This window comes from Mytilus californianus, unplaced genomic scaffold, assembly GCF_021869535.1.
Source record: "Mytilus californianus isolate M0D057914Y unplaced genomic scaffold, xbMytCali1.0.p SCAF_7, whole genome shotgun sequence".
NCBI classification, from domain to species: domain Eukaryota; kingdom Metazoa; phylum Mollusca; class Bivalvia; order Mytilida; family Mytilidae; genus Mytilus; species Mytilus californianus.
Genome location: NW_026262723.1, coordinates 72,914,580 through 72,941,202, shown reverse-complemented (window position 1 = coordinate 72,941,202; position 26,623 = coordinate 72,914,580). Strand labels below are relative to the sequence as shown.

The 26,623-nt window shown below is 32.3% G+C and overlaps 1 protein-coding gene across 2 annotated transcripts in view; it reads right to left on the bottom strand.

The window, feature by feature from the left end:
• Positions 1 to 14,589: 14,589 nt before the first annotated feature.
• The window catches only part of LOC127708591 (GTP-binding protein SAR1b-like), a 48,376-nt gene continuing 36,342 nt past the window's right edge, over positions 14,590 to 26,623 (bottom strand). For both annotated transcript variants that reach the window (XM_052213581.1, XM_052213580.1), the window contains exons 2-7: positions 25,384 to 25,450; positions 20,732 to 20,851; positions 19,323 to 19,388; positions 18,569 to 18,672; positions 17,898 to 18,029; positions 14,590 to 17,081 (exon numbers count right to left, since the gene is read on the bottom strand). In XM_052213581.1, the coding sequence (XP_052069541.1) occupies positions 16,965 to 17,081; positions 17,898 to 18,029; positions 18,569 to 18,672; positions 19,323 to 19,388; positions 20,732 to 20,851; positions 25,384 to 25,426 (582 nt within the window). In that variant the 5' untranslated portion in view covers positions 25,427 to 25,450 and the 3' untranslated portion in view covers positions 14,590 to 16,964. The remainder of the gene's footprint in view (positions 17,082 to 17,897; positions 18,030 to 18,568; positions 18,673 to 19,322; positions 19,389 to 20,731; positions 20,852 to 25,383; positions 25,451 to 26,623) is intronic.

Below are 26,623 nucleotides of genomic sequence, written 5' to 3'. Positions count from 1 at the left end.
TCACCTTCCTTGTTAAAAGTTTGAAAATATTAGTTTCGTAATATTAATTACATAAATTATAATAAATATCGTCAATATGCTCAATTTTCCTTGTTTGCAATGCATATAAAAATACAGTATCCATTATTTAGAAGAGCTACGTGTTTTCAGTTACTAGTATAAAGGAACAGCCGAAAAAGGAGAAGATAACTATATATAGGGTCAATAAAAAACATGTTCAAGAAATAAAATGACAACGACTTGGCTATATAAACGTCAAAAAGTTACACAGCAGCACTCAAAACACTACGCAGAAAAATGGGTAAATACTGAAAAACAATGTATAACAAAAAATACAGAACTCTAAGGTATTAAACACATAAGGACGCCACCGAAAACCAGGGGGTAAATAATGGCATTCCAGAAGGGTAAGCAGTTCCTGTTTTTCTTTGATCATGCCAAGTAAACATCTGGTGATAACCATTCGGTATGTCAAAATCGAGGAAAGAAGACTTGATTGAGAATACGACAAGTAGAACATATACGTAAAAGAGAGGCGATAGAAACCAAGGCGACATTCAAACTCATAATTTGACGACGCCATGGCTTAAAACAAAAAAGACCAAAGAGACAAATAACAGGATACATGTATAAAACACAACATAGAAAACCAAAGACCGAGAAAAACGAGTCTCACCAAAAACCCTGGGGTGATATCAAGTGCTCCGGAAGCGTAAGTAGATCCTGCTCCACACCTGGCGCCGGTCGTGTTGCTCATGTAAGTACAAACCTGGTGATAAATCTAATTCGGTTGGTCACATTCGGGGAAAAGGGGACGGAATTGTAGTTACGACAATTGGAACATTTCCGTCGTCATCTGTGAAACAGAAATTCCATAATGGTCAACCAACTCGTGATGGCGTCCGTAAAATTTTCGAATGGATGATTTCAACTTCACCACTTGGAACTCTTGGTTTAGTAGCTTCCTTGTGAGCAGCAACCCTCTATCAAGGAAATCATGATATGAAATGCAAACCCTGTGATATCGCATCAATTAGGAGATATATATGCAATATGCAGGCGCTGCTGGAATGTTGCTAGAGAAATGAAAAGTTCAGAATTAGTAGCTGAAATCGTCTCTTGTGTCGTAAAGTTTAAGTTTTGTTCTCATTCACCCTCATTGTCAATTTCTAGATGTGAGTGAAGTTATGAGACAGATTTAACTGTATTAATTTTGTAACAGTGTATCCTTTATATTAAGTTCAATGGGATGGATGTAATTAACTTAGTCACCAAATTTTAAATTATTCTGAGAGAGGACATCATCATCATAGCAGAATGCGAAGTTAAAGGCTAATTCATCCTTCTTTTCCATCTTCTTAAAAAGCTCCTTAATATAAAGTCTGCCTCGAACGAATAAATAATCAAGTCAGTACAAAGGGGAGCACTGTTTGATCCGATAGGATTTTTTAAAGTTAATAAATATATGCTATATATATAAATGCCTAAGAATGTAACTTTAACATGCTAATGAGTGTTATTAAAATAGTTGTTATATCTTAATTTTTCACGCAATAATTCGCTAGACAAACTAGCTTCACCAAGTGTGTACAGCCATCCAGTTGAATTCGGATGTTCATTAGAAATTTTTGAAACTTATCGTACATTTCGTTCAAACAGATATAATTGTGTTGTTTACATTGTTACAGTATTGAATTCACGATTTATGAAAAACAAAAACGGTAATTCATCTCTTTCATTGAGTCCATCGAAGTCCTGAGTACGTAGCTGGTGCATTCAAATCTGTCCTTGTTTTCTACCTTGTGTGTCCTAGTTTTGGTTGATGTCTATTATTTGAAAGGTGATGTTTTCAAAAGAAAGTGTTAAAGCATTCTTGGGCATTTATATAATCTAATTTTGTAACTGCATATGTTTATTTTCAAATTAATCCACGACAAGATAGACTGATAGTGGATTGTTGCTATTTTCAGACTTTATATATTATATAGAAATAGCAAAAATATAAATGTTTTGACATAAAAGAATAGCTTCAAGTGTCAAGTTTAACTCATCAATATCAGATACTCTTCACTAGCACTATCTTTTGATAAAGATTTTTGATTGGGACAAAGCCAATGCAACAGAACGTGAACCTCCCACTGGACACCCGTGTGTAGCTCAGATGTCCAAACATACAGTAAGTACACTTGAGTAGAAATGTATATACATAAAAACGCCAAATTGCATAAACGTCGCTTACTTTCTTACATTTTTATCAAAAACTAATTCAATTATTTCCTGATCAAATTCTGAATCATTGCATGTTTTTGATGTTCATATTTCATATTTATGCAATCATTGTCTCCTGGATAACGCAATTTGCTCTGCTTATAGTGGAGTGACAAATCGGAAAAAGTCGCTTCTTTAAAGAGTTTAATGGACCGAAATACCTCACGGCTGAAAATTCGCATGAAGATAGAGTAAACATTATTCTTTCATTTTAGCCATGTCGTAGAGTTTTCCCACGGTGCAGTTTTTTGTAAAATCGCGTTATAAAGTGTGATTTTCGGATTTTTTTCTTTTTCACACGGGAACGCTTATAATAAATTTCCGAATGAAGATATCATCAAAAAATTGGTATCAGATGAAAGAGTGATGCATCAGCTTTTATTTGACATCAAACTTAAATATCATATGAACATTGAGTGAATTGGACGATTTTCAAGTGTATGTAATATTTTTTTTAATCTTACCGTCTGTCAAAGTATATTACATTTCTTATATATATCACCAATAGTAAATTTTCACACAAAAAAGTGGAACAACTAATAATAAAGAAGTTTTGATATATAGAAGTCTGATAGAACATACAAATCAACTTTTACAAGCATTTTTATAAAACTAAACACATAACAGTATTACTTCTCAATTTGCACCCCAATAAGTCATGTAACGTTCCCCTTTCCTATTTTCCCCTGTCATATGAAATGCAGTTAATTTAATATGCATTTTCTTACGTTTTATTAAAAAGAATATATATTTGTATCAATATTTGTGTCTATGTGCTTGAATAAGTACCGATGCTAAGGTTTAATAACTTTTGAGGTGCTTTTATTCTTGTTTTTCGAAAAGACTAATTTTAAACCACATTGGAACAACTCCGAAAAAATTCCGGAAAATTATTAATAGCACTTATTCCATTTACTAAGAACAAGTAAAGTAGCTTAGATCGTGTTATTAACCCTTTACATGTCAAAGAAGAAAACATTTTCATACATTTGAATTAGTGAAAAAAACCATGCGTGTAATGATGAATCAACTTTCGTTTAAACACGCTTCATGACATTACCATGAATGCCATGACACTGGTAAAAAATGTCTATTCTGGAGGCAAAAGTCATACAAGCTAAGCAATTAAGGCATGTCAAGTCATTTGAGTGCCGATATTGTTTTAAATGACGCAAATTATCAGGCAGGCCATCCAGTGGTAAGTTTATAGATATAATTATTAAGAAGATGTGGTATGAGTGCCAATGAGACAACTCTCCATCCAAGTCAAAATTTATAAAAGTAAACCATTATAGGTCACAGTACGGTCTTCAACACGGAGCCTTGGCTCACACCGAACAGTAAGCTATAAAGGGCCCCAAAAATTACTAGTGTAAAATCATTCAAACGGGAAAACCAACCGTATAATCTATATAAAAAACGAGAAACGAAAAACACTTATGAACCACATATTCAACAAACGACAACTACTGAACATCAGATTCCTTACTCTTCATAAATAACTTCAAGGACAAGCCGCTTCAACATTCAGCATGCATTGTGAACTACTTGATGAAATTAAAAATAATTTGCTTCTGATGCTTCAAATTAATCGGGGCATGATGTTGCTTTTCAAATACTAATAGAAAGTCTACATGATGATCTGTTTGTAAAAGAAAGAAAACAACCTTTTCATTGTCGTATAGTTTTCCAGTTACATTTGTTTACAGATATTGCATTTTGCGAAAACAAATTGTGAAAGCTTTTTACGATCGTTCGAAATTTCAAATTATTTCTATCTTTACAATGCATTCCAAACTCTCTGATAAATATTTTGCCTGGTTAGTAGATGACAATTATTTTCAAATGGATAATGATTAAATGCACTCTCATTTGATACTGAACGGAAATGTATACTTTAGCTGAGTGTGTGATATTCCTTTATGAAAAACCAGTACACCCCTGATCAGATAGATGGTATTGGTATTGTCCAAAGTCTTTATGTAAAATGGTACAACAGTAATTGAGATTGGACTGCTTTATAACCATAATATAAAAAGTATGTGGTATGATTGCCAATTAGACAAATCTCCACAAAAGATCAAATATTACACATACATTTACAACTATAGGTCACCGTACGGCCTTCAACAATAAGCAAAGCCCTTACCGCATAGTCAGCAATAAAGGGTCCGAATTGACAAATGTAAAACATTTCAAACGAGAAAAACAACGGCATAATTAATGTACAAAATAATAAACGAACAACAAAAATGTAACAGCAACAAATAACAACAACTGAATAACAGGCTCCTGACTTAGGACAGCCACATACAGAATGTATCGAGGTTAAAGATGTCAGCGGGCGCCCAACCCTTCCCTTACATCGGACATTGGTGTATATAAAAAGGAGATGTGGTATGATTGCCAATGGAACAACTCTTCACAAGAAACCAAATGACACAGATATTTACAACTATAGGTTACCGCACGACCTTCAACAATGAGCAAATCCCATACCACATAGTCAGCTATTAAAGGCGTCAAAGGGACAAGGTTTATTTTAAATGGTGGTAGATCCAAATTGTTCTTCAAGTCAATGAATGCAGATCAATTAGAGATTATAAGAAATGTCTTTGTGCACCTGAAAATAAACAAGATTTGTACGTACATTGTAACTTTGCACTATCGCACTACAATGATTTTGATTTGCAAGAACATGACGAAATATTTCTAGCGGGATCTTTTCAAAATCTATAGACTGTGAAGTAATTTTGTGTAGGATCTGTAAGTGACTTTTTTAAGAGACAGATATAAGAATTATTCTGTCGCCTCTTTTTGCCGATGAACAAATATTGAAAAGTTATTACAGGGGTTGAATCATATTAAAATCATGACAGTTATGTTTTATTTCTAATAAGGTCTTTTCCTCAGATGTCAAACATGATGAATTGTGATTTTAGACTGGAGTCGTTTCTTCAACCAAAGCCACAAGACAGGTTTTACCTATTCACGACATATGCAACTTTTTAGTTATTGGACCCCTTATGTCAGGCACACCAACAGCAGCTCGCGCTCTTACAGGATGCGACACGTCTTCTCTAATCGAAATTGGCAAAGGACAACAATTACATGGGGTCGGGAAAAACATGCATGTATCAAAATTTGTCATTCTAGCTGGTTCTTATATTCACACATATGTTGCAGTGAAAATCAGTTCACCGCGGATCAAAATGACCCCAGAAGCAATGGTCAATCAGTACATGGTGGTCTGAATAAACTCATGAGTATTTTCGGCGCCATGCAATGACATCCAACTTTGTTTTTCTAGTATTCCGTTACCTTTTCTAATTGATGTGCATATTGATGTCTAGTGTTAGTGTATCATAATTATACATAGACAGCAACTTTTGAAGCGTAATATCCCTGTGAATCTTTGTTTGTAGTTCACATATATATAGGGCTTTCAAGTCTGCTATTTATTCTATTGTTTATAGATATAAGAAGATGTGGTCTGAGTTCCAATGAGACAACTCTCCATCCAGGTCAAAATTTGTAAAAGTTAACCATTATAGGTCAAAGTACGGTCTTCAAAATGGAGCCTTGGCTCACACCGAACAGTAAGGGCTCCAAAAAACTATTAGTGTAAAACCATTGCAACGGTCTAATCAATATAAAAAACTAGAAACGAGAAACATTTATGAACCACATCAACAAACGACAACCATGTCTGTCGTTGTTTTATAAAAAAAGGGGGACACATCTTCTCAATTTGCTATTGTTCTAGTACTGATTTATTTATCAATATAAAAAAAAAACTTCATATACTATAGTGTCATGAACATGAAGACTAATTATTATAGTTCTAACATCCTTTTAAGTTTAAATAAAGAGTCAAGAATTTTCATCATTTTTTTCATAACATCATGGACCGGGTGTTAACTTTACAGTTCTTATTTCTCCTCTGTTGTTTATGGCATTTTAACAAAACTTTCCCAAAAATATCTTTATAGGTGGCCATATATTATTGCATAGCTAAATCTTAATTATGAATATTTTTTGTCGATAATTTTCGTAGATAAAGATATTTGTTTCATTTTCTTACATGTTGCAAGCGAGGGTATGTATCACTAATATCTGGCAATCAGACATTCATATGACTAGCTGTATTTGTGGAGCCTTTCTAGCGCATGCTTCCATCGAAAAAATTTCTCATTTAACATGAGAGACTACCGAGAAATTGTCCAAAATGTCTAAAATTTTCGATTTTTTAAAATCCCCCCTTTTGACCTTTGACCGCAGTTTTAAAAAATCTGCACCACTTTGACACTCTACGATATGCCTTAATCAAAGGATATTATATTTATCTACAAAATAAGACCAAAATTAGCCGTGAGATATTTCGGTCCATTAAATTTTCAAATTTACCTTATTTGTCACCGTACTATTAGGAGAAAGGAAGCAATCTACATTATTTACACAGTGGCTCCTTTGGTCACCATCCAACAACAGCTGTAAAGATTTCTGTAATGAAGAATTACAGCTAACATGTGGAACTCATGGTAACACATACCGAGAAATCGTAAGTGGGAGTAAATCTGAAATAAAGAATAGACAGACCTTCCACAACCATTTAATTGAGTTGGAAAGCACATCAAATATGGTAGACAGAAATATTGGAACCGTGAAGGGAGATTTTAATCTGTTAACATTATTTTTGACATTCTTCTTTACTTGTTATTCTCAAATGTGAGATAGCCATGAATCAAGGAACATACCCTTCTGTTTTACTATACCTGTTATTGTTTTTGTATTTCACAAAACGATGTCGGATGCACCGGTTACTTACATTCTCCTTTAAACTTACACTCTTTTCGACAGATTAATAATTTTGTATATTGAAAATAATTCCTCTTTAGATGTTACGAATATCGAATAGATTTATTTTTGATTTATTTCAACTTTCGAAAATAAGCCTTGAAACAAACCCGACAATTTATGGATATTAGGTAGAGGTTACAATATCTTCCTAATACAACTTTCGGTTAGTAATAGAAGAAATGCTACAATGTAAATAGTATTGCATATATTTTCTAGAGCTGTCAATCTCTACAATAGGAATTTAATTGTTTCTTGTCATACTTTGAACCACAAAATTATTTTATTTATTAATATTACTTTTACTGTTAAGTCTGTTATTTGTGATATCCATTTTACGTGACTCTGTACTAATGTATCCCGTCATACTTTGAAAGACAAAATTATTAAATGTCTACCTGTGCGAATTCCAAACGCGCGATTTTACGCCAGTACTTAAAACCTTCCATCCTTTATGGGTGGATTTTACATAGATAAATAAAATCGTATAATAAAAAAGCAAAATGAGGATGTTAAATTTGATGCATGCCTTTTTGTGCTTCTTCGTTACATTTGTTTGTTTTTATAGTGATTAAGATGATAACACAATGTTGACTGCTGTACCCCTATTTTTGACATTTTTACCTATTGTGTCTGTTTGTTTTGTTCACGCATCGTTGTCAATATAATGGAATTTGTTGCGACTGTCATACAAATGAGAGGTTTAGCTAGCTATAAAACTAGGTTCAATCCACCATTTTCTACATGAGAAAATGCCTGTACCAAGTCAGGAATATGACAGTTGTTATCCATTCGACGTTTGATGTGTTTGAGCTTTTGATTTTGCCATTTGATTAAGGACTTTCCTATTTGAATTTTCCTCGGAGTTCAGTATTTTTGTGATTTTACTTTTTTTGTTTAACAAAATCAATATCTTTGATGAAGAGAAATCTAGCTGGGATAAATCTATACAAAGTTTAAACATGAAACTTAATTTGAATATGTATTGCATCATTTACAGATAATAGATGTTCCTAAGCGTAGAATTTTGCTAAGCAACTAAAACTGGAGATCATGTCAGTTATGCTCACTGGTGAATGTTCTGAATTGTACAAGAACTGTCCACACACCTGCGACAATCATTCAGTCGAGAATATGACAGTTGTTTTCGAGTCGTTTGATGTGTTTGAGATTTTAATTTTGCCATTTGATATGGGACTTTCCGTTTTGAATTTTCCTTGTAGTTCGGTATTTTTGTTATTTTACCGGTACCAGTGTGCAGTATAGGCAATATCACATTTAATGAGTATAGCATCAAAGTAGACGCCATGTACAAAACATTTTAGCCAGGGTGAAAGACTAAAATCCAAAGTGTAGTATAAGTAATGTTGTTTCAGATTATTTATATAGATAAATTCAAGTTGATAATATGTCAAAGAAATATTCATATATTATAAAACAAGCAAAAATTTAAATAAAAAAGTAATATAAAACAAGCAAAAATATAGATAAAAAAGAGTCTTATTGGTAACGCTAAAAGTAAATAACTATGCATACGTATTTTATTATTATAATAATATATATGTCCTCGTTATCGTTTATTTTTTTAATTCCAGAAAATCCTTGTTGGCTGACCATGTATGGATGTGAATATGCCAATGTATCGAGTACTTAATATTTAGATAGCTATCATATGGCACGAAATTGTTCATGTGACGACTCGGAGACAGATCTATATGCAACAACGGTTAGAATACGCATTATAATGAAAATGCATATAAGATACAGGAAACTGCAAAAATAGAATTGAGAATGGAAACGGGGATGTGTCAAAGAGATAACAATCCCAGGCTACCAATTAAATGGGTCTTCAACGAAGCGAGCAAATCCCGCACCCGGAGGAGGGCTTCAGCTGGCCCCTAAACAATCATGTACACTAGATCAGTGAAAATATGTTTTAAAGGAGGGAAACATTGCACCAAATTAGTTGTGCATTGACAGAGTTCAAACATCCGAACATTTGACAAGTGCGGGAAAATCATGGACGGCAAAAGATGTCTAGCATGACTTTATATGTCACTAAATTGACGTAAGAGATGACCGTATGATCATGTATTGTTGCCCGAATGCTACACTTATTTTCTTAATTCATTGATTCAGAAAAGATAAACTGGCAAGTACATTGTAAAATTTAGTTGAAATATCTTGAAAAGTTCTATACAACTACACCAAACTTCCGCGATGATGACGTTGTTGTTATACAAGCACAATATAAACCAAGCCAAGTGGACCCTGAACCGAAAAAAAAAAAACATTTTGTCTAAAGTACGTTTTATCCCTCATCTAAACACTACAAACCATAAAATTACATCCTTCTTGTGTTTTTTAATTCTTATTCTGTCTAAGATAGTTTTATTTGAATCGTACATTAACTTTAAATGTCATCTTTTTTCGATTTTCTTTTATCTAGCTTAAATAATATATTATGAATGCAATTTCTTGTTTTACGAGATACACGGTTTCATTTACCTTCACCCAAAGAACATATTAATAGCTACGTTTTCGGGTAAGTTGTCACCATCGACTAAGCCATTATGATAATCACAAGACAGCTTAACATAATTATGGTCATCATGCCATCTTTAGATGATAACAAATATTTTGGCATTTTCAGTGGGATTAAAGGTTTCTTGATTATTAACTAAAAACAGGCGAAATTTGGAAGTAGGCTTTGTCATAAATTCCCGTTCTAGTTTTCATATTAAACACGAACAAGTAACAAATTGAAGAAATGTGCCTATAATGAAGTTACAGTAAAGATTTTAGCTTTACTGGTGTAAACTCAGTTTTGATTGTTTACGTCATGCATTAATGTTATATCACATGATTTTCTTTACTTTTTAGATCGACTGTAGTTCATATATGCCTAGGGTTCCATAGCAGGGGAGTGAAGCATTGTGCATGTATGGAACTGTCCAAAGTAACACGAATATCTATGTGGTTCTGATCACAATACATACACTGCATGGACCATGTTCATATTGTAGACATATGGACTATAACAAAAACTTTTTTAAATAAACCCATCTGAAACGCTAATTGTGAAATAAGAAAATCGGGGAAAAAATTAACTAAACGAAAACCAGATTCATCTGAACATGGTGCAACAGCTGCAGATCACACTGAAAAGATAAAAGGGACAGAACAAAGCTTTGTCCATCTTTTGTCTTCATATCACCGCAACAGTGACAAATACTGAAATTCTAAATCAATTTTTTTTTTGCATGTTACTCTTGAAATTGAAAAAAGGAAACTAGTCTGAATATGGCAATTAATAAGGAACAATAGCATTTATAATTTTCGAAAGAAAAAAATTTTGATTTATCTGATTTAGTATACCGGAAGATGGTATAGTAATGCAGAGATGAATAATATGATTTTTGCGACAGAAGCCGACAAACAGTATTAAAATCATTTGATTAATAAGATATTCATATTTTGAATGGATGAATTGATTTTTAAGTTTGTTGAAATGTTATAAGATGTAATATTTTCTTGCAGAGGAGAATTACATGGTGCACATCAGCTCCAATTCTGCCTGAAAGTCTTCGATTGGTTTAACCAGCCTTTCATGAAATTTAAAAAAATGGTGGCATAATTACCATTGCATTTTAATTTTTCTATTAACTAAAAATAATGTGTAGCTCTATGAATAAACGCAGAGCCTCTTTCTAATCATATGTCATCATCTGGTACAAACTTCTATAGAAGATTCTCCTACAGTCTACTGTGGAACAAGATGCTGGTACATCTGGTTTCATAGGTGAAGAAATTTCTTCTTCAGAGGAAAGAGATCAACTTCAGGGTATTTTTTTGCCATATTTGGTCACAAATGGTTCTTGAAGATCCTTCAGCATACCTTCCGGCCCAACGTTTCCAAGTAATTAAATGTTGACCTAAGCTATGGCCATATTTGTTGGCTTATTTGCTCCAAACTAAAAACAGCATGTCATAGCCTCAGTAAAACATTGAAGCTCGGTTGTCAGTTTTATTGGTTGAATGACTGATAACACCAACAACACTATGTACTATGTACGTATGCCTTACAATGAATATCTCTTACATTCATGTATCTGGTTTCAATTGGTTGAGCGTTTCTCTTAGTTTAAGTACATACAATAAACTCAATCATAAAAGAAAGAAAAAAAATGTCAACATCAGTGTATATATTTGTTTCATATTAAGGATATCCAGCTAGATTTGGACAAGTAGAGACAACTCAATCATTCTAATATTTCATATGTGGGTTTGATTCAGTAATGATTCCCTTTTTTTTGTTAGTTCAGATTTCTTATTTAATACAAGTTTTAAAACATAACTTTCTTCATTAGTCATTAACCATAAAGATGTATTCCCTGAAGAAAGCTTGATAAAATTTTCATATTTACAATTCAGATCATTGATGAACGGCTTTCTACAATTTTCAAGCATTTCAAACTCATTAAATATCATAAGATGACCATTTTCTGTTATGTTTCGTTCCAACAATTGGTAGGGCAATCATCAGCAGAAAGAACTTTTTCTTGTAACACACATAATTGGGATTTTCTTCATGGTGACCACGTTTCTTTACAGATTAGAACCAACGAATTTTTTTCAGGTAAAATTATATAAGATGTCATCTGCCATGTTTACACCATTTGTAGGTAGACATTTTGGACATTTCCGACACTGACAATTCTTAAAAAAGTTTAGACACCGAGTTGGCTTCTATATAAAAAATAAGGAGATGAGGAATTTTAGCCAATGAGAAAACAATTCAAGAGAGACCACAGGACTATAGCTGTAAGTCAGTTGGAATCATTGACTTCTTTCAAATTTCCATCTAAATCCAATAAATTGGCGATAGATCTTCTAATAAACTAATCTAGGTACGCATAATAACATGCATGCATTTTTTTTGTACTTCGGTAGTCTCATCAGTCTTCAATCATGGACCTTTATTTTTTTTGTTCACACATGAAAACAAGAACTGTATTTTGTCAGTGCACTAACTATACAACAGTAATAAAACTACCAAGCAAATTGACCAAAGTAATTACAATTGTTTTCTGACTGATGAGCTTTTATTAAATTAAGGCTGAAGGTTTTATATGTTTTGTGTCTCAAGAATTCAATATGAAAGCACGTATGCTCTGCAAGGATACCCAGTAATCAGATTCCACTTTACTAGCAACACCAGCTGTCTGCATCTAGCATGCAACAAGAGAAGGGCCTACGGTAACCTGGAATACATTGCCTGCTTAATAGATTATAACTGAATAATATGTTGGAATTCTTAAACTATACAATTATTATACATACCAAATATGTTACCCTATTTACAACTGAAAACCTGACAATTGAAATCTTGATCATAAAACCATTAAAATGAAAACAAAGTTAGAAGAACACAAACACACTACTAGTATGTACATTCTACAATAATATTATAGTTAATGTATTATCTAGAGTAACAGAAAAAATGACCTAATCAATAAAACTGCTTTGTTTCATGAATCATGAAATGTCAATGGACATGAATACCTTACAATTGTTCTATAGATTAAATAAATTTTACTTATCAGTTATAGTGTGAATGCTTAGATTCTATCCAAACTTCAGCGTGTTCAGAACACTGCTGCCAGGATAGTAACCCGCAAAGAGAAGTTTGAACATATAACTCCTACACTTGTGACTCTTCACTGGTTACCATTTCAATACCGATGCCAGTATAAACTGTTGATGTACGCATTCGTCGTCTTGCATGGACTAGCTCCTTCGTATCTTAGAGAACTCATACATTTTTACAAACCAGCACGATCCTTGCAATCTGAAAATGCAGCTTTAATCGAGATGCCAAAAAAACCCACAGACCCCAATTTATGGTGAGCGGAGGTTCGATGTGGCGGCCAGAACTCTGGAATAGCCTTCCAGCAAGACTTCGTAATGAACAATCACTTGAGTTTTTTAAAAAAGGACTAAAGACCGCATTTATTCAGAGTTGCTTTTGTGAATCGCTTATAGTATAGACCTGGATCAGTGATTGATTGTGTTTGACTGATATTGATTTGCTACAATAATATTTCATACTTTTTAATTTGATTTGTTGTGTTTCTGTATATTTGGATATATCTTTTTACTATGAGTCATTGTCTTTCGGTTACATATTTTATGAATACAAGGTAGGAGCTTTCAGCAATTTCGGAAGATAAGTCTATGACTATTCAAATTCGAAGTCCATTTATATTATTTAGTTTAGATAATGATTTTTGAGACTTTTACTAATTTATTGATAATTTTTTTTATCCATTTTTTATCCAATTTGGTGGAGTTTTTAGAGTCCTAAATTTTTATTTTTGATTTGATTTTGTGTGCTTTTAAATGTATTTTTTACTTTACAGTTTTGTTTATGCACGAATATGTGTATATTTTTTAACATGTAAAGCGTTTGGAGTAATTGTATTTAAAAATGCCTTGTAATAATAATAAAATAATATAGTAACTGAGAAACTGACCTTTTCACCAAAAAAATCATTGATCAATGATTCATGAGAAAAAGGTCAATGTCTGTTGAACTCATGTGAAATGGACATGACAATCAAACAATGAGTCTATAATGCAAATATAGTTGACCTTTTTCTTATTGTTAACCAGAAACTGACTAAATTACAAAAACTTGATGTTGATCAATAAACAATGAAAGGTGAGATACATACTGTCAAATGGACATGATTGATTACATTACAATTATTGATTTGAATAAATGAAGTCAATCTACAAACTTGCATAAGATCTGAAGACATCCCATAAGGGGTCATGATCAGTGGCCTTTAATCATCCAATTAAAACTTTGCCTATAAAAGATTTTTTTAACGTAGATGATCAAAAATATTTTACGGTTAACCTTGAAATACTTCCAAATATAGTCTGGAAATTCGATGTTATAACTGACTGTTATTGTTAACATTTCTCAACTTAGCAAAACAGTAAAGTCTCATTTATATGTTTCATTTTATAAATCATAAGTGGATAAAACATTTAATCATTATAAAAGCAGAATTTTGATCCAATGGCATATAAATGTTCCGTATAACTGACTAAATCAAAAACTAATATATGTAAACTATAAAGCAAAAGTTTCAAATAATCTCTATGAAAATGAGATATGCCAATGCAAGTAAAACTGCATACCAAACATCATGGACCTACCACTAATGGTTCCCCATAAAATGACCTAATCACACCTAAGTCTAATTTTTTCAACTTTGTCAAAGCAAGACAAAAATGTAAGAGATATAACAAATATAGTATTCTATGCATTTACCCTGCATTATTACCAGTACTGAAAAGCTTATTATTCTGTAGACAAAAGGAAAATAAAACAACCCAATTTCTGTGACAAATTTAACATGTTGTGAACCTTCTTTTGATAAATAACTACAGTTCTCTTTATGTTAAAAGCATTTTATTCAAGTATGGAACATGTTAAAACAGTTCAAATTCATTTTAAATCTAATTTTCAACATAATTCAGAATACAAGTCATACTGAAATGGGGTACAAGTTACATTTAACAAACATTATCCTGGTAATTTTACATGTATACAAAATATAATATGTGTTTTGGGATACAGCAAACTATCAATAATTTTTCTCAAATTCAAAACAAAGGAATTTGCCACTCTAACAGATATGTTATAATACATATCTAAATAAACTAATTATACAGCCTCAACATTGTGATCTTTACCGACAAAGGGTTACAATCTATTCAAATTGGAAATGTTTCATGATTTTTTGCTGTTGCAATAACTACTGGATTAAAGTTATGTCCTTTTATTTACCATTTTAAGACCAATGCCATCAAAGTATGTATGATACACACAATATTTGACAATTCTTTCATAATATATAAACATCTTAAACTCATCTTTTTATCAGAGTTCTCGAAAATATATTTTAACTGATGGTCCTTGAATCTGCTGGTTCTCACTATCATTTCCACATCAAAATACAAAAATTGTGTATGTCCTTTGCAAAATTTTGGCAGTCAAAATCTTAGAACCACAACTTTCTGCTTTTTATACCAAAAACTATCTTTAAATATTTAAGATTTAGTGGAGTTGCATTGCACTATTTATTCAATATTTATTGATGTTCATGGAAAACGAAAAAAAAACCCACATGCACTCATCCTTGAAGCATGTTTCAACTTCAGAAGATGAGGAAATGGTATCTTTAAACTTATTAAGACAAAATTTTCTGAGGTGGCTGCAAACAAACTTTGTACGAACTCCCCCCAAAAAATAGGTTACAACACAAAACTAGTCTCAGAGATGTTACACCAAATTCATGCTAAACGAAAGATAGCAGTAAAAAAAAGCATTTACTACCCTGTGATTGATGTACTGTACATGTGATTGAGGTTCAAAAGAAGCATTTTTTTCAAAAATCTAATATATTTCTAACTTAAAGCTATGTACATTGTATACTTTACCAGGTACTATTGATGAGTACCTTTAATGACTGTTTTTTTAATTCTGTAAGACTGGCAAATTTTTGATGGTCATATTATAAATCTGTGTTACAGAAATGGAAGACAAAAGTGAGTCACTAGAAACAAAGTATGCTTTATTATCTAAGTTTCTGAGAACAATAAATTAGTCCAGGGAATATTAACCACTAAAACATGTACAAAATTCATTTATATGAGGTCAATAACCAATCTTCTTGAATTGTTTCACTTAAATGACAACTAGAATTTACAATGTAACTGTTTTTAGTACATTTTGATCATTTTCATCTGGCAGAGCTTAAAATTTAGATTTTCATGGAAATCTGATGGATTGATGATACACCTTGAAAATAAACTTATTACATTAGCTCTGCTTAGTCAGATGAATTGATTGAAATGTAATATCAACTATTAACTTTTAAATTTTTTTTTTTATATAAATGAAGATATCATGTTTAATGCCCAGAACATCATACAAATTAAGTAATTGTAACACATTTGAACCAGAATATTGTTCAAGAGACAACAATTATCTGTAAAAAATTCAAACTCTAAGATTTATTAATAGAAATCCTCAATTATATAGCCAGCTATTCCATGTTTAATCATGTGTAATGTTTAACATCATCATCAATGCAATCAAAAAACCAAGTCAAATATCATATACTTAAGTTTGTAGCTTGTTTACAAAATATTCTCTTTGAATAAGACAATGAATGCCTCCATTGACCAAGCAAGGGATCAAAAAGTCACCAGGAACAATGTTTTTGATTGCTCGTCATATGTTTTGTTACAAGTTTAATGAATCTGATGTTTAAACATTTTTCATAATAATAAATGCATCATTCAATGTCTATCAAGAATTTTATTATTATAACACTATTTTAGTACAAGTAGCATGCTATCAAATTTCTGAGTAACACACTACAACTTTACTTCTTATACAGTACATCATGTTTTATTTTTCTTCAAAAAAGTTGTCACTATTAACGATATTCAACAGTAGCTTTTACTCATCCTGACTATGAGATTAAAGCTTTTACCATAAAAAAATTACCAGCTATAGTCTTGGTCTTCTTCAACTAACTACTTCAGGATGGATCATACTTAAATTGAACATTGCAAAATAATTATACTATAAACAACCCTTGATTGTGTTCTTTTGTTATTCTAATAATCTTATATTATTATCTGTACATTAAGTGTTAACAAAATATACAATTTGTATAAAATTCTGTCTGAAAATGAGGTTTGGTGACGTCCTTTCTTACAACATGCATCCATCTCATTCATCCAATGATGATTTAATTAATATATTGTGCCATCCATCGGAAACCTTCACCATATCCCTGACGTTTTAATACACTACACATAAACAGTTCTAAAGGCCTGCCAGGTAACTCACTTCTTGCAACTGTACCCTGAAAAGATAACCAATAAGGATATCGAAATAAATTAAATTGTCAAAACAAATATGACAAGATTTTTGCATTGTACAAGTTCTGAGATGTGAAATATATCACAAAAGTACTTTGTCAATGGATTTCTGGAATTAATTTGCATAAACTTATACAAATGTAAATATACATACATACAGATGCACAGAGATAAATCCATATTATGCCCAGTCATATAAAAATATTCGAAGATGTATAAATCTTTTTATTACTTTAAATGTATAATATAATATTTGTATTTGTACATCCGTTTTTTGTCTTGCATACACCAGTCACACACTTACTCATGTATGCCTTATTAAAGCATTTCAAAACTGTCAAGAATGATAGTGCGAGGGTCTGAATACATTGTGATCATTTTCATTCTTAAAATTTTTTGTGTTTAATAGGCATTTTTTTCCATGTTGCTCACTTACTCAATACTTCATTAAGCCCTTTACGAAATTATTAAGAATGGTAGTCTGAGGGTCTATAAACTTTTTTGTCAATTTTTGTTTGTAGTTTCAAACTTTCAAAATATTCTTTACTGAATAACTTGTATGAACATGATTAAGTAAAGTATTTAAATTTGTTCAGTCAGGCAGATTTATGAATGTTAAAAAGCAATATTTTTCAGTACTAAATCAGCATTTCTAAATACCTTTTACAATGATTGCTGGAGACTGGCTATGGTTATTCATTGCAGTTGAAGATTCAAATTTATTTATGCTACTTTATTTACAGGATGTTAGTGATGGGATGCAACTTGCAATGGAAGAGACAATATATAAAAGAACTTACCCTTCCTGTCGTCTGTCCATGGAGTCCAAACCAATGTCTTATTTCATCTTCACTAGCGGCACCAGCTTTATCAATTTTATTACCTAAAACTAAACATGGGGCATTGGCAACCTGTTCATCTGTCAGTAAACTCTGTAAGGAGATTAATAGAACTACATTTACATTAACATGACTAACCTATTCATCTACTTGAATATATGTAATAAGATTAATATTAAGAAATCGATATTAAAACTTCATGGATGTGCTTACAGACAACTTTAAAAGCAAAATGCAGAACCACGCTTTATCCTTTTTACAGAGTGAATACAATTAAGAAGTTGAGCATTTGAAGGTTTCTAAAATAAATATTTGTTTAATTTCATCCACTTTTCTGTATAAAACACAACAGTGCCATTTGACAAATGACTCATTATCGAGAAAACAGAAAGTTTCAAATAGTTTTGTTATTAAATGAGACACTTAAAAACTTGAACTGAAATTGTCGATTTTGAAGAGAAAAATAAAGTTACTGAAACATTGTGCTTCATTAGTTTCAGTATATATGCATTCCTAAAAATCCCAATACACAAATTTAATGATGGATGTGAATGACAGGAATCTTATGACCTAAGCATTAATTGCTCTACATTGTATAATTAAATATTTTGTAACTATGATGGTAAACTTACATCTAATTCAGCTTTAGCTTCCACAAATCGTTCTCTATCACAGACATCAATAAGGAATACAATACCATCTACTGCTGGGAAATAATCTTTCCATACCCTACGTGCTAAAATTAACAAAATAACAAAAATCAATTTGTTACTTTTAATTTTATTAACGATGATGTAAATAAATGAAGAATAAGCCCTGCTTGTAAATATATGACAAATTCTGCAATTTTTCAATTTACAAAGGGATATAACTCAAGAACAGCGAAAGTGACACCACTTAAATCAAACTCAATCTGTGATTGGTGGTAATAAAAATATTGTGTATAAGTTTCATAGTATTTGGTTGAGGCAAACTAAAGCTTAAGTGTGGAAATAACAAATTTAGCAATTTTTTCATTTATAAAGGGACATTATGTGTTTGGTAGTAATAAGCATTGTATATAAGTTTCATAACATTTGGTTGAGGCAAACTTAAGTTAGAGCATGGAAACCTGTTTTGGGACGCAAGGACAGACTTACGTACAGATGGACAAGGGTTAAACTAAATAACTGTTTCTTTATCATATTAAAATTTGATTATTTAATGAATATAAGAAAATGTTTGGAAAGTAACTAGACAGCATAAATTTTATGTCTTCAGTGTTTAATGACATTTTTTATTTCTTTACCTCCATTTGGCATTTTTGCAATTTAAATTCAAGATACAATGTACAAAGGTACTACATCATTACTCTGCAATATGTTTTGTAAACTTTAGCAAAAATACCTTGTTGATGACCTCCAAGGTCAAAAGTTGTAAATCTCATACCACCCATAGATAGTTCTTCAGATGCTAAAAATAAAATAACAAGAATTCATAAGTGGTAATTTGAACTAAAAACAGGGGACCCTCAATTATAATACCCATATATTACCTTATTAAATCATAAGCTATAATTCTTGTAGGGTATATCTGCTTGGCAATGGATAAACATGTACAAATTTATTACAATTTAGAGACAGAAACTAGCTGCCAAAATCAGGGTTATCAATTTCCATGTTTTCTATAGGGACTGTACTATGCCACAACCGATCCAGCTGTTGGACATCAGAGCAACTTTGGTCTATGCTGTTATGGACTTAAATTGTATTCAAATATAGATTTGGTAGTTTCATAGTCATACATGTAAACGGCTAGCGCAGCTGGATACGACCGCAGAGGTCCAACCCTGAACAGTTGGGGCTAAATGGACACTATATTCAAGCTTGATACAGGTCTGAATTTGGATTGTGCTTAAATATTTGACACATTAAAGGTTTCTGACACAGAATAAATGTAGTCAAAGAACATGAAATTGGTTATATGATTTGAATTTATATTCAATTGAAGATTTCTTGCTGTTTTGCAATACACAGTGCTGTTGTGCAATACTAAGTAAAACTGTTTTCAGACTATATACATGTACAAAGAATAAGAAAAATAAATTATGAACCCCAAATTTTTTTTTGAAAATTGATAATTTCTTAAATATTGAATAGAAAAAATTGATCCCCCAATAATTTTTTTTTACCCCCCACCCCCTCCAAAAAAAAAATATTTGAAAAAATTTTCTTTTTGTAAAATGTGGTACAATTTAAGAGACATCCATACACTTAAACAAAAGTTATTGTCTGAAACTAGAAAATTGCTTGTTTTGGCCCCTAATTCCTTAACGGTTTTGGCAATTACCCCCAAAATTAATCCAAACTTTCTACTTGTGGTACAATATCAGAGCATTCAAAATACTTATACACAAGTTATTGTCCGGAAACTAGCAAAATGCTTGTTTTGGACCCCTTTTTCCTAAACAGTTGGGACCATCACCCCCAAAAACAATCCCAACCTTCCTTTTGTGGTATTGAACCGTTTTGTCCATACACTTAAACTAAAATGTCTACGGACGACGACGACGTGATAGCATTATAAGAACGCAAATTTTTTGCGGTCATATAAAAACTGTTCAAAATTTTTGCTGACAATTCCTGTTATCCAAAATTTGTTCTTCTCCTGAATAATTGTGTATAAATGTTTATTAAGTCTTCTATCTTCTTTTGATACATTTTTTTACAGTTTTTCTGAATTTCTTGGCTGGATTTTAATGGCTCTCTTTAAACGTAAACTTGTTTTTCACCTGTCTTAAGAATCATTTTACTCACTAGGGTGTAATGTTGGAACATGCTGTGCCATTCTGTCATCTTTTAACATATGTAGTAAAGTAGTTTTTCCTGCATTATCTAAACCTAAAAATACCAACTTTCCCGACTTTTTATATAAACCTGCAAAAATAATCTCAATTTTATTCATATCACATCTTCTGTAATTTTATTCATGTACATTGTAATAACTGCAATTGTTATAAACTGCTGATCCATCTTGAACTTGTTTCCTTGGTGTGAAATTGATTCCAATACAAATTATTTTAGTACATTTTATCAAGGGTATCACTTGGTGGTTTGGGCTATCATTTTAATGTAATTTTGTGTCTTACAGCTCCTCAAGTATTCATACATGTTTTTACATCCTTGACATTCATTTTTGTTTGTTTTGATTAAGGTAAATCCAGTTAAGCTGTTTTGATGCATCTTATCTATGTTAAGTGTTATTTTTTATATTTTGTACAACATTAAGCATTTTTTCTGTTTTCTCATTTGAAAAAAATGCTCCAAAATAACTCCTAATTATGAATTTAGCATTGATACTTGCATGACTACTCTTGGTTTAAAGAAAAGATTGAAAGAAAACATGCAAGCATCCAACCCATATCAAAATAGATTCAAATTACAGCTGCAGCATTTAGCTTAGGCCTATAACATAAATTATAATAAGTGAAGAATATGATGTCCCACTTGCATATAACGTTATAAAGGGACATAACTCAAGAATGGTAAATGTGACGCATCCCAAATTCCACCTTGAACTGTGTTTTGTGGTAATAAACATTGTGTATAAGTTTGATAACATTTGATTGAGGCAAACGAAAGTTAGAGAACCAAAATGCCCCCTCCGCTGTGGTGGGAGCATTATTAGGACTGATACTTTATATCAGTGTGACAAGTTATTGTAAGATTTAAGTTTCATAAAAAGTTAAACTATTCGTTTTTGTTAGAAATGTACGAGAAAGAGATTATGAACATCAGTCGACATAAAATTCATGATACAATCCCCTTCCACCCAATCCATATTAGACCCTAGCTTGGCTAACATATGATCTAGGGTCTAGAAAAGCGACTGATATGAAAATCAAAGCACTGTAAGCGCTGCAGGCAGTTAACCAAAAACCAAGGCAAACGTAATTATGAAAACTGTGGCAGTGTTGCTTCAAATTTTTTTTTCAGATTTGAAAGAACAAACATTAAACATTCGTATATTCTACATTTATGTTTATTTGATGAATTGATTATTAAGGCAAATTAATTAATATTTTATCAAGGTTTTCTAAAGCAACGCATATATCAATGCATATTTTTAATGGTGAGTCTGCAGTGGTACAAGTTCGCAATGATTGCAGGTGTTCTAGTTGGTAGTTAACGTTGGTACCAGTTGACTTTTAGTGGTACAAGTTGACGTAATTGTATGAATGGACTTGCTTCCCTGGAAGGAACACTGAGTTTGGGTTCTACAGTACAAAAGTTATGAGACACAAATCAGACAAATGTTTACTACTACAGGGATCAAAGGTGAGGTCTGACTGCCCTGACCATAGTAAATGTAAATGACCCCCACCTTCACCCCAAGTCCGTGATATCACTCCATACCAAGTTTGGAATAAAATGACAGGTGATTATAAAAGAGGGACGAAAGATACCAGAGGGACAGTCAACCTCATAGATTGAAAACAAACTGACAACGCCATGGCCAAAAATAAAAAGACAAACAGACAAATAATAGTACAGATGACACAACATAGAAAACTGAAGACTAAGCAACACGAACCCCACCAAAAACTGGGGGTGATCTCAGGTTCTCCGGTCAAATAAAACAATTGGTCAAACATTCTTGGGCTTTACACTGCTTGAAAGATTTATACGTTTCTTTAAAATGAGCCATAAATGCAAATTTTTATAGGCCCAGAAATAATTCAAAAAATAATTAAAGTAAATTCAATTTACCTAGACTCATTTTTTGCATCAATACAATTTTATAATAAACAAGAAATAATTGTAACAGGATGCTGTTACGAAGTCTCCCAAACAAAGCTCCCATAATTTGTCATTCCCATGGTCGCCTGACATTGGGCAAAGTCCAGTACACATTGGTTTGGTCTAGTAAAGTGATATGCATATGTCACATAATGTGACGCCTAGGAGATTGACCCTGTATATCATTCAAATTATTTTGAAATGACAAACAGGAATAAATATGGTTTAGGAGTGGGGACCGTTTACAAGTTCTCAAACAGGAGGGGGTCCCCTGACCCCAGGGACTCCCCCTATATTTCATTTGATTTGTTATATTGTCCCATACATGAATATATATGGTTTAGGAGTGGGGATTTCAACCGTTTACAAGTTCTCAAACAATAGGGGGTGGGGTGACCCCAGGGACTCCCCCTATATTTCATTTGATTTGTTATATTGTCCCATACATCAATATATATGGTTTAGGGGTGGGGATCTCGACCGTTTCCAAGTTCTCAAACAAGAGGGGGTGGGGTGACCCCAGGGACTCCCCCTATATTTCATTTGATTTGTTATATTGTCCTATATATTAATATATATGGTTTAGGGGTGGGGATCTCGACCGTTTCCAAGTTCTCAAACAGGAGGGGGTGGGGTGACCCCAGGGATTCCCCCAAATTTTCATTTGATTTGTTTTATTGTCCCATACAAGTATATATATGGTTTAGGGGTGGGGATCGCGACCGTTTACAAGATAAAAGAACATTTTCAAATTGAAGGGATGACTCACCCTATATTTTATTTGATTTGTTTCATTGTCCTGTTCTCATTACTGAAGACCACGCGTGTCTATCACTTACTGTTTTCGAGTATAAATAGTCATTTGAAAATAAAATCCCATAGAGTTCTACAGTAAACCCCTCCCTTCTTTAGGCCCCTCAAAATACCCCTAAATAGTTCCCAATGCACAAACGAAAGATTGATGGCTCCGCTAGACATGTTAGTCTTACATTTTATGAAACCCTAAGTTAATCTGACAAGGGGTCCGAGTTGTTTTCTTAGACGGTCCGAGTGGCCCGGTCCGACTTGTCTCTGGGACGAGTTATTCCGCATTTCTTAAAACATCGACCTGATTGGTCGACATTGATTACGTCGATTTCCGGTTTTTCATTCATAAAATAACAACAAGTTCAGTGATAAACGGAATAATTTAATAAAAGAAAGGAATTTAAATGTGCATACATTTAATTGAAATCAATTAAATAATCACAATCGTCTTAAACTAAAAGAATATCATGATTAAGAGTACTTTCGCTTAATCGGACTTTATATCATCAGAATCAAACGAACTTACGTTTCGTGCAAGTTAAAATTACCGCCAACTTAGACTACATGTGTACTATATATAACTTTATTCCCTCTATCATAGAGATTTGGTGTACATGAACAATATTCCTGCGCAATTTGCCATTTGGGAAATATAAACGACTTGTAATTACAGATTTTCGGCGATGAAATATTTCATACAATTGTTCTTTGCCATCTTAGCCAAAAGCACAGGGGATAATAAACTACGTACGGATTTCTATTGAGCACTATTTCCTATGTGCAACTTCAAATATTATGCGTCGTTCGACGATCATTTAAGGTTATTCTGGTCATATTTTTTGTATTCCAGAATTAAAAGAATGAAAAAAATGTCCAATTAGTTATATATAACATATTAGCCTGCTAGATTACAACAATGGCACTTTTTTCAGCATTCGTTAGGAAGAACACAAATCTAGGGTGCTAGCATAAGGCAGCTTAACTGCCTAAAAATGGAGAATGTGTCCCCATGGACACAGATGATGCCCCCACATCCATACAACATTATAAAGGGACATAACTCAAGAACAATAAAAGTGACGATACCCAAATTTGTACTTGATCTTAGTTTTGTGGTAATAAGTATTGTGTATAGGTTTCAGGTTTGGTTGGGGCAAACTTGTTACAGAACGGAAACTAAAAATTTCGCAATTTTTTGATTTATAAAGGGGCATAACTCAATAATGGTTAAAGTGACACTACCCAAATTCAACTTGATCTGTGTTTTATCAGTGGAAGGCAAAATTAAACTTTGCATTGTATAAAGCATTGATTGTAGTTGATTCAACTATAATCATGGACAAAGGAAGATAACTCCAAATTACTTAAATAATGACATCGATATTTTTAGAAAAAAAATGAAAAAATTAAGCCATTTTCCATTTGTAAAGTGGCATAACTCTAGAACAGTAAAAGTGACACCACCAAAATTCAAACTTGATCTGTGTATTGTGGTAATAAGCATTGTGTATAAGTTTCATAACATTTGGTTGAGGCAAACTTAAGTTAGAGAACGGAAATGAAAAATGGTGCAATTTTTCCATTTATAAAGGGGCATAACTCTAGAACGGTTAAAATGACGCCACCAAAATTCAAACTTGATCTGTGTTTTGTGGTAATAAGCATTGTGTATAAGTTTGATAATATTTGGTTGAGGCAAACTTAATTTAGAGAACGGAAACCAATTTTTGGACGTACGGACAGACGGAAAAGGGTAAAACTTAATGCCCCCTCCGCTTTGGCGTCAGCATAAAAATGATGTTAATAATCTATAATTTATATAAGTTACATGTATATTTTGTACATGTCTAATGCCAACTTACCCAGGAAGTTTAAAATACCAGTAAACCAATCCCATAAGAACATTTTTTAATAACACCACCAGTTTTACTGAAAAATAATCACAATAATGTTATAGGCATGACAAAATACAAATAAAAATATCGTAAATTTATAAATGCCTTAAATGCCCCACCCTGATTGTTCAACAGATTTTGGACAAAGTTTTTTTCCTATTTTTTATTTCAATCCTGCTTGCTGACGATCTGGATTTTGTCAGAATAAAAAAAAAAATATTATTTCCTGCCTCTTGCATCATGTAAACAATCTACAAAACTCAGAAAATTACTTTTTAATCCTAGTCTTATTTGAAATAACAGTACCCTGTTATTCACACATGCATGATGGAACTTTTGCAATTTGTGAAACAATTCAAACCAAAAAAACCAACGGCCTGATTTATGACAAAACTAAATAATGAAATACAACCACTGAATTTCAGGCTTCTGACTTTGCAGTCACATACAGAAAGTGACAGTGGTAAACATATTTGAGATAGCTCAACCCTTCGCCTAATTTGGGTCAGTGGTGTAAAAGCACAACATAAGAACACACTGTAAAAATGCAGTTAGAAATGGCTTGACTAATTAGATTGACACAATGCACAAAAATACAATTTACATAAAGACAAAGACACAAAATAATAATCTAAAGAGCAGTAACTGAAAATGACGTCACAACTAAAATCATGAACAACAGGACCAACATAGGAAGTCTCCATTTTTCCGTTTTTTTTTCAAGATTCTAAAAGTTAAAATATGCTTGAATTCAAAAAATAATTTATACACACTTGACTTTATCATCTCACAGTTCCACCTGCCTCATATTTCATGTCTAGCAATATAAAACTTTTGTATGTTTTAATTTTTTTCAATAATAAAATCAATGTGTATTTCCAATTAAAACAATATTTAAGTAAATCCTTGCTCTTTCAACTTCTTCAGATTCCTGGTCTTCTCACCCAACACTTACCTTTTTCTTTAATACTTTTATGCAAGGCAATAAATTGTTAAAGGTTGCCAGTGTTCCAGCTTGAATCTCAGGGCAGAAGGGTGCTAGTTGTCTGAAAGGGCACTTTAGCGTTATAACCCAGATTTTAAGGGCAATGTTGGACAGTGTATATAAATTACCTTGAATATCATGAATATTGCTAGGCTCAGCTGGAGAACATTAGTTGTATTTAAACCATATTCAGAAATTAATGTGTTCTTGATGTTGGTTCCA